This window comes from Amia ocellicauda, chromosome 7 (genome assembly GCF_036373705.1).
Source record: "Amia ocellicauda isolate fAmiCal2 chromosome 7, fAmiCal2.hap1, whole genome shotgun sequence".
Lineage (NCBI taxonomy): Eukaryota > Metazoa > Chordata > Actinopteri > Amiiformes > Amiidae > Amia > Amia ocellicauda.
The window spans coordinates 13565145-13577235 of NC_089856.1; the positions used below are offsets into that span (position 1 = coordinate 13565145).

The window sequence follows — 12091 nt, forward strand, 5'->3', positions numbered from 1 at the left end:
GGTTGTGTGACCCAGTGAGACAGGCAGTCAGGGAGAGAGGGAGAGAGAGAGGGAGAGAGACAAGGAAACAGAAAGAGTGTATGAGAGATTGGGGGGCGGGGCATCACACACTCATTGTGTCACAGCGCAGGAAATGCAGCTCCGGGGGAAGAACAGAACAACAGAAAAAGAAAAGAAAAAAAAGAAAAGACAGGAATGAAGACAAAATTGCAAACCAGAGGATGCGCTCCTGCCCCCTGTCCCTTACAGAACCTGGAAAACAGCTGAGGGGGTGGGCATTTTGTGTGTGTCGGGACAGGAAGGGGTGGGGTTTGGATTTCAATGATGAATCAACCCACCATTGTCAGAGGTGGAGTGGACCCTGTAGACGTGTTCAGTCTAGACCTGGGCCTGCAGCGCCTCAACCCACTCAGCTCTACAGTGTGTCTTCATCGCCCCCATCCCACTCCAATCGCCTGACTCAGTGGCTCCCAAACAGCGGTCTGCAGCGTGTCCTGCACATGTGGTCACACTGGTCTAAAATCAACATGCAAAAAACCCATCAAAATATTAAGAAAATTAAGTAAATTATAAGAAAAATATTAAGTAAATTATAAGAAAAAATAATTTATGCTTTAAGAGTTCTGTATTGATATTCAATATTTCTTTTGTACAAGTGCATATGTGTGTGTGTGTGTGTGTGTGTTTGTGTGTTTTATAAGCTATAAAATGTATGTTGGCTATACACTTCACATTTTGCTGGTCCACAATACTTAAATATCTCAAATATTGACGGGCCGTCAGTGTGAAAAGGTTTGGGAAGCAATGACACTGGCTTACCGACAGACGATTAGGACTCCCGAGTGGGTCAGTTAGTGGATTCAATAATTTAGGAAGCTTTTTTCTTCCTACATATCTCCCCAGGGCTCTCTCCAACCCTCTGCTCGGTGTGACTGTCCCAGCCGCTGCCCCCCCATCTGGCTCACCCCACAGCCCCACACTGTGAAGCCGATTGTTGTTTTAAAAATTATTTTATGTTGACACACAAATTGAATCCAGCTGCCACAGATCTGGCGACTCTTTCCAATCCACAACATGGCCTGGTTTCTGTGCAACAATCAGCTTGATTAATGACATTGTAAAAATAATAATAGAGCTTAAGGAGCTGGATCAGTGGTTTCCAAACAACCTGGGCTGGGCTGTAACGGTCCCGTCGCCTGTTTATAACAGACCTACAGACCGGACAAGAACAGTCTGAACACAAGTCTGGGCTATCAGTCCAGTGCATTCACTCCCAGTCGTCTCCCCCTGTGCATTCATCACATCATGAATTAATAGGAAACACATGAACGCTACGACAAAACGCATCCCCCTGCTCCGTACAGGGGCGGCTGCACTTGATTAAAATCACATCCCCTCAATTCAGGGAAAACAAAACAGGATTCCATGAACAGAGGGATGCGCCGCTGTCATCGGCGTTCTGGCACACGGGGCGAGCAACAGAGCGAATCTGTTTCCTAAAGTTGGAACTTCCAAATAAGGTAGCTAATGTGCTTGCAGTAACCAGCCCCTGGTTCAGGCTTATACTCAGACTTGGGAGTTTTAGAACTAACCCTATTGTTGTCGGTTTCTTGATTAAGTCAAGGAGATCGGATGACAATGTATTAATAATTACTTTCCCTTTTAAGCAAGCGCTTTTCAAACTCCAATCAGCAGATACAGAGCAAGACCCCTTGTGACAGCCTTTAACTTGTCTGTCTGTCAGTCAGTTAGTGTGCTATTGCAATAATTTGAGAGAAAAGAAAGACACCTTGAGACAAATGTGTTGTATTTGGTTTTTTAAACCTGTATTCCAGTCATGCAAAATGCCCCTAGTCCTCATACAGGCCAATTTCCTCGTTCAGTAAACCTACACAGGGAAACAAACTAGTGGGCGTACTTTTATTGTGCCCTGTTGTTTTTTCGGAATGTACAAGACCACTCTGAACACAGAAGGAACGCAGGCCAATTGACCAGCCATCTGGCCGAGCTAGCTACTGGTGTCAGCGGTGGGATACATCTCAAAGAGTCTTACAAGGCTCAAACAAAGATGGACGAATATATATCCTGGTCATGTTAGCTCTGCCTTCATTCACAAAAACGTAATAAAAAAAAGACATTCATACTTTTGTATACAAAACAAACCACACAGACAACACACAATGGCAGTTCGATCTTCCGGGCCGCAACACTGTGACGAAACACTGCCCTGTCCGCTCCCTTTCCACCCTCCTGGCTCACACACAATGCTGGGCCTGCAGCCAGTTAGAGTGGAGGCTGATTCAGCCCGGCTCGCTCCTGCAGCTGCTCGTATCATCCTTGCTCCCCGGCCCTCTTCACGGAAGACCTTGGCCCCATCCCAACACAATCAGCATCTACGACAAGGCAAGACAATTTGTTCCATACGTCCCATAATCTGTCTCTGTCTCTCTCTCTCTTTCTCTGTGTGTCTGCAAAGCATTTCCTTTATTCCCAGTTAAAGCTCCCTAATCCTGCATACTATTGTCAGAGTTATATTACAGGTTTGCTATGGCATCAACAACTGTACTGTTGCTGAATTCACTGACTGTACAATAATGAACTGAACTGCACTGCTGTGCTACAGAGTCACTGACTGTAACAGACCCTTCTCCTGAGACACTGGAGCCCCTAGTCCCCTCTGTTTTCTGTCATTGGTGGTTCCTGGAGGTCTTTGAAATGGAAAAGAAACAGGTTTTACTCCAAGCCAAGTTTAGCTGTCCTGATCCTCTGACAGAATGCGGCTCACCTTTCCAGTCAGGCAGTGCCATAGTAGGCAGTGCAGTGGAACAGAGTGGTGCTTGGATTGCATTTTCTGTGTCACAGGCTCTAGGCCCAGATTCCATGTCGAAAGAGAAGACGAGTTTGCCTGCGTGTCAGACTGTCCTCTCCTCTTCACTCAGTCCCTGCATGCTGTCTACCCATAACGAGTCCGCAAAACGAGAAGGGAGGAGCAACCACACATTGAGGAAGAAGAAGAAAAGTGCTGTGGCAGATATATATATTCTTCTCCAAAGGGGGAGAGGCATTTGTTGTTGAGTTGTTGGGTCGGGGGCTCCTGTTTTCTTGTTGTTGTTATCTTGTAAAAAGGTATTTTTCACTAAAACAAAAATGACACCAGGAATTTAAAAACATTAAAAAACAGCGTCAGAGCATATCAGGGTTATAATGGTGAGAGGGCATTGCTCAGGTTAGGACTAGGAATGGAGGAGGAGAAGGAAGTGGGGGGGCAGTGCAGAAGTTGGGCAAATGGCATGATGAGGCTGGAGAAAAGGGGGGGGTCTGGATTTAGAGAAGCTTGCTTATTAGGATGGCTTTGGGAGCAGGACAGGCGAGAAGGAGGGTGGGCCTAGTCAGGTCGGGTCTTTTTGGGTCAGTTGAGGGTCAAAAGGTCACTTGCAGACATTGACCCAGTCGGTGACCCGGCACTCCTCACAGAGCACGTAGCAGCACCAGTGGAAGCGGCAATGGCAGTGCTCGCGCCGCGTCTGCATCAGGACATTGTGGCCACGGCCGCAGCACAACGAGCCGCAGCCATCTGTGCTCTGGCTGCTCTTGTTGCACACACGCCCCCTGGTGCCTGGGGAGTCCAGCGCAGGCTCCCGCTCGCAGAAATCCGGAGACTTCTCGAAGTACACCAGCTCCTGGGACAGACGCAACCGCAGCCGCCCCCGGGCCACACCCCCAGCTCCTTCTCCTCCTGCTGCTCCGCCCCCCTGCCCAGACTGTGACCCCCGGGGGTTGAAGGCGCCAGAGTTCTTGTTCTGCGAGTTGATGAACACGGCTGACTGGAACTTCTCACGCAGCAGCGCCCCCACCTGGCGGAACTCGGGTGTCACATGCCAGCAGGTCTTGAACTGGCAGCTGCCCGACGCCCCGTGGCACTTGCACTTCCTCTTCATGTTGTCCGTTACCACCTGCCCGGGTACCGCAGTCATAACGATGGCGACAAAACAAGGAAAACAACAACGATAATCGTTACAATAAACATAATAGTATTACTATCAACAAACACATTCACAACCCAGTTCACAGACACACAGACAGAGAATGACAGAAGACAGACAGACAGAGAAACAAACATACACAGTGAGAGATGGCTGGTTGTTGCCTGCCCCACCTGTCGGCCCACCCTGCTGTTGTGGTTCCGCATGCGGGCGTGAATATCGCGGTGTGCCTGGCGGGTATCGTCCAGCCAGTCGCGAGAGAAGCGCTCCCCGAAGCGCACATCATGGCTGCAGCCCCCCCACTCCCAGGTGTCCTGTAGGGAGGGGGGCTCCTCGTGGAGGGGGGCGAGCCCGGCAGGGTGGGCGTGTCTCTGCTGCAGCTGGTTGAGTTTGAGGCGGAGCTTTTCCTCGTCCAGCCGGCGCTTAGCCTCACACCCACAGCCACGCAGCTTCCCCAGGCTGCAAGCTGCTGCCACCGAGTGGGCCACGCCCGCCGCTAGCAGCGATGTGGAGAATGCGCTTTCCCGGAACCCTGCCACACGACACACCAGAAAGATAGAGAGAGACAGAGAGAGAGAAGTGAATAATTGAATAATCACAGACAAAGAGATAGAGATGAATCATCACAGAGAAAGAAAGCGTGAAAGTGGTGAAAACACACACACACACACACACAGAGCTGAATAGACACACAGACACACACACAGAGTTGAACAGACACACACAGAGTACACTCACCGCGGTGCAGGATGGGACTGTGCTGGGGCAGCCGGCCATGCCCCTCCAGTGAGGAGCAGTTCCAGCGCTGGTCTCTCAGCTGGTGCCGACACTCATGCAGCGCCACCTGCAGGCCCTGCAGCGCAGAGGCAGTGACGTCAGGGCTGCGCATACACAGGCGCATCTGCCGCCTGCTCAGCCCTGCCAGCCTCAGGCACACAGTGCTGGCTGTCAGCACAGGTTCCCCCGGCAGCTTCAGACCCAGGATGTCATTGCACAGCACCCCCCTGTGGAGAGGCAGGAACATGCAGCCAGTCAATCAGTCAGTCAGTCAAACAGTCATTGTGTCAATCAGTCACTCTGTATATCAAACAATGATTCAATTGATTAGGATGAGCAGTGCAGCAGGTCAGTGTTTGTGGTGTGGTGCAGTGCTCTCATCTGTTGCAGGGGTGCACTGTTATTCAGTCAGGGCTCAAGGGGAAGACTCTCTAGCGGGGAGGTGGCTGGTTCGAGCTACTCTAATGCACAGTCAGTGTGAGGTAATGCAGTGATGTGCGATTGGAGATGCTTTGATAATCGTGGGTTTCGCTTGAGTTGCATGTGACTGTGCTGTGATTTATGGTGTCCTAGCCACGCAGTGTGGGACAGGTCTGTGCTCAGGCAGGTCCCCGCACCACCCTGCACCCTGGCTCCAGGCCAGCATACCCTTCCTACTTCCAATAGCAACTGTAGCTCCAATACTGCAAACACTGCACACTGGTACACACTGCACTCTGTACACACTGCACACTGCAAACACTAAACACCCACAACACTGAACACTGCAAAACAAGTGCATTACACTTGTACATTACAACATTACACTTTGCATTACAAACTGAAATCTCTACATTTTAGTAGTGCAGTGCAGTACTTGCTCTGAGTGCATTACAATGCAAATTCATTACTGTATTTCTCTTTATGTGAGTTTTATTAATACAGTCATATTAATAGTCTAATAGAATATATGCATTGGGTAGGTGGATACATCAATACATAGACAAACACACACACAGTCTGCGTTATATCATCCTGGAATGGCAACCCGCAAACCGCGCGCACAGTCCGGGAGGAATGCGTGCACACACGTCTCGTGCAGGAACTCCAGCAGTCCGCACGCGCCGGAGCCGCAGGGAGACGGGGTGACGGGCTGCCACTGAAACTATGACATATTAACTGATATATATATATATATATATATATATATATATATATATATATATATTAAGGAATAGATTTTTCGTATTGGTTATCGATAAACGTAATATTATTGTTTGAATTTATGTAGTCTGATTTTGCTATTTTCCTATAATAATAATAATAATAATATATAGTGAAATCTGGCGATTAATATAATAATAATAATAATAATAATAATAATAATAATAATAATAATAATAATAATAATCGCCAGATTTAAATCTATAAATGATTATTATTATTGCTGTATTATTATAATTAATATATTTAAACACGTTATTGCAATATAAAGACACTCACACACACAACGTGATTTAGTGGATTTTCAGGTACACCAGGTGCAACATTTGTATTTTAATCAACGAAAAAAAAACTGAAATGGGACGTTTAAAAATACAAGAACGAGCACTATTATCTGTACTGTGTTGCTCCTTTTTGAACAGAATGAGTGGCTGCCGAACCTTTCTATTTCGTGCCCGTGCCCACTATTACTTAGCCAATATATGTGGCTCTTCAAACGCGGTTAAGTATTTCTTTAAGTTTTAATCGCCTTTCTTCTCTTCTTTTCTGCTTTTTAAAACAATCACAAGTGTTTACATGTTGTAAACATCGCCATGTGTGTTCTATCGCGGACAACACATGTTTTGTATTTGGAGTCTGTACGGAAAACACGACCTGATGAGAACAAATCATGTTGGGTTATTCGTTGTAACACAGTTACTGTGTTGTCATAATTTCATTTATAGACTAGTTATTCGTGTAGCTTTCAATACGATATTTGTTTTCATTGTTAACAGTGTTTCAAAGTTAAACACGCGTGTCCATCCATATATGTGTATGTACGCTTCTCTAACAGTCATACCGAAATCGACCTCCAGCACTTTGCGACAACACCTCCAGTACAGACACAAAACCCCACAGAGAGGGACATGTACTGTGCACTACCCTCTCTCTCAACTTCTGTGTGCATGTGAATATGCACCCCTCCCCCTCACTGTTGCCTTATGTGACAAACTTACGTGTATATAGGTGACAGCAGGGCAGTGGCTAGGATGAGGGCACGTTCCCAGTAGCGCCCGTGGGGTATTTCCATTCTTGTAAGCGTGAGACCCGCCGTGACATCAAAGACGGTTGGTTTGGGTCTCGTAACGGAGCAGTAACGTAGAGCAGCCAGTCTTGATATAATAGTTGTGGTAATCGGGGACTCAGGGAAGAAGCCGACAACAAAAAAGAAACTGCGTAGGATGGGAAGAATCTTCCACACAGATAGAGAGAGAGAGAGAGAGAGAGAGAGAGAGCGAGCAAGACGGAGGGAGGGAGAAAAGGAGGGAGGGAAAGAACAAGGGAGGAGAGACACCGGCTCCACGGGCGGTTGTTTGTTGAAAAAGAGAGATGTCACGAAACGACTTGCCAATTAATTGATTGCTTTCATAGACGAATATATATTTGCCTTTTAAAAATAAATCAATAGATACCACCCAGCATGAACAAACATCACACGTTTATTTTGGTGTGTAATATGCTGCAGGTTTTAATTCTAACAGACCAAGTGTAGGACGTGTCTGTCTCTCCGTGTCAGAGAGAAGAGAATGTGGTTGTATTTCGAAATGATTGTCGTTCTCTGCTTGTGGTTTCTGAGGTAATACATACATACATACATACATACATACATACCATGCATAAAGAGATATATTTGGCGAATAAAGGAAAACAGCGAGAAATAACAAGGCAATACGAAAGGAAAAGAATTAAATAATTATGAAAAAGTTGGAATGAGCTCCTGTTGACGGCAGGGGCGGCAGCAGGCAGGCGCGCGGCGGTCCTCGCGGCGCTGGAACAATAACGCAGCCTGGGCGCGTGGTCATCTGTTCCCCCCATCCCACGCGCATTTGTTTCTTTCTTTCTTTCTTTCTTTTCCCTCTTTATGAACTTTTGTCACCCCTTCGATTTAATGGTTGATGTCTCCCAAACACTTGAACAATATCTACTCCCCACTAGTGAAAGTAAACACTAATGTTTCATGTAGAATTCCTGTAGGTTGTAATCACATTTATATATTTCGATCAGTTGTTATTATTATTATTATTATTATTATTATTATTATTATTATTATTATTATTATTATGGCTGTTGTTGTTCTCATTATTATGTATTTCCAATTTAGATCCTAACTAACAGTAATCTCTCGACGTTCATTCTTTATCAATTTACCTTTTCAATGTACGTTTTCTAGAGAAAGTCAATACATAACAATAATGCATAACACAACAATGTCTAACGAAAGAAGGCACACATTGGTGAAAATGCATAGCACTGGAGTTGTGGTTAATAAGGTGCCAGAATAGCGTGTATCACATAGGTATCTTGCTATGAAAGAGTATAGGCAGTCTGCAGGTCTTATGGAAATATGTAAGAGAACAACCTTAACACGTATGAGAAACCAGCCAATCACAGAGCAGTATTCCCAAACATTCCTACACCTCTTGTTTTGTCTATAAATGTCATCCCGTTCATATCATTGGCAGGATTTAATTATGTAGGTACCGGCAGCGACGGTTCAAGACACTCAATGTCAGTGGGGCCAGTGTTTTTTAATGTTTTTTTTTTATTATTATTTTAATAGTTTCATTACGTTTAACCATCATTTAAACGCATAACACAGATAGGCCACTGTAGGCCAGTTACAGCGGATCGTGGATGAAACAAAATCACACGGAGAAAAAGGGGGTTCTTTTTTTCGTTTGTTTATTTCGCACTGTAAAGATAGTTGTGTGTCCATTTCTAATCCTTATAATAAACGAATAGGTCATGTGAAGAGTTCTCTCTCTTGCAGGAGACGGCATCTTTCATAATATAAGAGACCCCCCCCTTCACACGTCCTTTTAACTTATAGGATAGGCGCGTGCGATCTGTCCACACCTGCGCGAGCTGGGTGCAGAAGACGCGCGAGATGGAGCGGAGGCATCTGTGACGTCACCGGGGCGTGGTCACGTGTCCGGGCTTTCCATAAACATTCCACACTTCGCTGCGACCCAGATTTAGGCTCGAGCCCTCGGGACCCGATTTTTTTCTTTTCATTTTTTTCTTTCTTAACTTTACAACCTGACACGTTTTTGAATTATGAAAATTCTCCTTCTGTCAAATGCAGTTACATTTTCTCTCTTTCTTTCAGGTCTAGACTTCAGACGATTCTTGCCTGCAGTCAGTGTAGTTTTATTTTTTGTAGTGTCTGTCAGATCACAGGAAGGGAAGAGAGAGAAGTGCTGTGTATGAGCTCTGTGCTGTATGTGCTTGGTGCTGTGTGTGGCATATGTGCTCTGTGCTGAATGACTCTTGTGTCACAGACAAACGTTTTCCCTCTCATGGAATTACTGCACCAGTCCTTATGGGAGACACAAGCAAGCAAAGTTTAAGAAAGGTTGGAAAAAAAAAAAAAACCCTCTTGTAACTGTGTGGTCAACTGACTGAAGGAGACATAGACACATTGACTGACTGCCTGATGGGCAGATTGACACGCCAGACCATGGTTTTCACACATGGTACTGTAACATGATACAGGCTGTAATTTCAATGTTGTGCCACTAGAGGGAGCTGAATGAACATTTTCGCCTGAAGTCGTGCGCTATTGAAGTCCTATTCTTTGATGTCTTCTCGAGCGTGAATTGTGCATAAATATGACATGATGTTTAGTGTGTTTTCATGACATTGATAGAGACATCAGTGCATACCTCTCTGTGCAGTGGGTTAGAAAGTCCCTGAATGTCTCTTTCTGTCCCTCTCGCCTGCACTCTGCCTTTTCCCATTCTCTGTCTCAGGCTTTTTCACCCTGGCTCTCCCTCAGCTCCCTTTTATCTCTCCCTCTGAATCACGTAGATGTTTCTGTTTAACGTATTAACTACTTCTGTCTCATTCTGTCTCTCCCCCTCCCACTCTCCCTCTCCCTCTCACTGACCCTCCCTGCTGTGTTCCCCCCTAGGCTGGTTGGATTCTTGCTGTGTTGGGACATGCTGGTTGGGCTGTCACCCTCTCCCCCTGCGGCTCCTGCAAGTGCACACACACACACACACACACACGCACACATACACGCACACATACATGCACACATGCACAAAGACACATGGCACTCACACTCACACATACTCACACACATTCATATACACTCACATGTACACACTCTCACACACTCATACACTCACACACAGAGCTGCACAGCCCAGAGAAACTGACGACCACATCTGACACAAGACCAAGCACCAACAGGAGCCCTCACAAACACACCCACTTCTGGGAAAAGCTTATCCCACTGTGCGGAGCCTGACACAGATGCTCAGGAAGAAGGGAGAAGTTTCTTTGCTGCAGACCTGTTACTTATTGCTGTCTGTCAGATTCAAATTGTTTGACAGAATCCATGAACACAATTTCATGTCAGGTCATAAAGACAGATTTGTATTATTATTATTATTATTATTATTATTATTATTATTATTATTATTATTATTATTATTATTATTATGCGAAATGCAATAGACAAAGAAACACAAACAACATAAATACACTAATAATAACCATAATTATAATAGCATAAGTAAATAGATACAGACAGACAGGCGAGGATATTGAAAAATGCTCTGATCTGTTCTGTTTTGTTGCAAGCGGTGAAATTAAGTTGAAACACACTGATGCCCCCAGATTCTTTCACAATCACTGCCGACCATTCCCTGCCTCTAATCCCCCGTCTCATTCACCGCAGCTCCACGAAAAAGTGCATTAGCATTCTGCCGAGGCGTGTAAAACTAAGTGGCTTAAAAAGTGATTTGGAGTTGATTTGTATATAAAAGGCGATCTTAACAGGATTGGCCGCTAATCTTCTCATTGCTGCATGAATGCGCCTGCAATACCGTTTAGCCACTATTACACTCTGGGTCCAGAGAGGAGCTGGGCCGGGCCGTTTAACGCCAAGACAATAGCCAGACTTCCTAAACTCCGTGGGTCTGCGCCCGATAATCTTCTTGAGAATATTGTGTTTGGTGTGTGAGAGAGAAACAGAGAGAGGCCGAGAAAGTCGTTTTTAATAAAGAGTAAGCGCATCATTAGTTCGGATTTCAGACAATTCGTCACACGTATCATTCCCTTTGGCTGTCGTCATTATATAGCTACACTTGTTGTTTGTGTTAGTTTGCCGTTGTTATGATGATGGCGTTGCTTATTACAGAGTCAGTGTGATACAGATGAAGGGACACCGAGCACTCACGCACTCTGCACAACAGCGCAATGCACTGCGCAAACCAATTCTGAAAACTTCCATCTTCAATACATTTCTTGCAAACATTGTAGCGCATATTAAGCACACGTTGAACTTCTGTTCTTGTTGACCACATGGCTGAATCGTAGCCAGATGTTCATCCCTGGGCCAGTTCCATGATTAAAGTGAAAATACGTAGGTTTTCAACTTTTGTAGAAGACTCTCACACCAAGTACCAGTGGCCACTAAGACCCGCTCCAATCTTCCCCATCACGCTGCACAGAGCTCGCCCATCCTCACACACCACAGAGACACACAATGCTAATACCTGCTAGTATACTACCCCGATACTACCACTGATGCATAGTACCCCTAACCTACTTGCACACCATAGAAATATGACATGTTCAATAATACATAGTGCGAAAAGTAGTGTAGTGAAAAAACTACCTTCAGATACTTTCAATAGATATTATTACTCGACTCGCTCTGGATTTCCAGTGGGATTGAAGTTTGGAAACACCTGCGCTGGGCTGGTAAGAAATCTAGCTCCACCTAGAGGACAGTTTTGACACTTCACGTAACCCCACCCCTAAAGTGTATGCAGGTACCAACCCACGTCTACGTCTGGATATAATTATATTAAACACATTCTGAAAACAAATTAGTGATTCATATTATTAATTATAAAACCCGCCAAAGTGTTTCAATCAACGGAGAGAGAGAGGGAGGGAGAGGGGTAGTTAGTGAGATAGGGGGAGAGAGGGGGAGACAGAGAAAGAGAGTGAGGGGGAGGGGGCGTTAGTGGGCGAGAGAAAGGGAGGGGGAGAGAGAGCGCGGCGGTCTCTGGCTTCTGCTGCCGCACCGCTGGCCAGATGTGGCGGGGAGCGGCCTGCAACCCAGATGT

At 45.6% G+C, this 12091-nt stretch overlaps 1 protein-coding gene across 1 annotated transcript; it reads right to left on the reverse strand.

The window, feature by feature from the left end:
* Nucleotides 1-1802: 1802 nt before the first annotated feature.
* Nucleotides 1803-7216, reverse strand: wnt10b (wingless-type MMTV integration site family, member 10b). Its single transcript, XM_066708549.1, has 4 exons — nucleotides 6962-7216; nucleotides 4722-4987; nucleotides 4157-4515; nucleotides 1803-3953 (listed from the first exon to the last, which is right to left on the reverse strand). The coding sequence occupies exons 1-4, from the start codon at nucleotides 7033-7035 to the stop codon at nucleotides 3429-3431; spliced, it is 1224 nt and encodes a 407-aa protein (XP_066564646.1). The 5' UTR covers nucleotides 7036-7216; the 3' UTR covers nucleotides 1803-3428.
* Between the last annotated feature and the right edge of the window lie 4875 nt (nucleotides 7217-12091).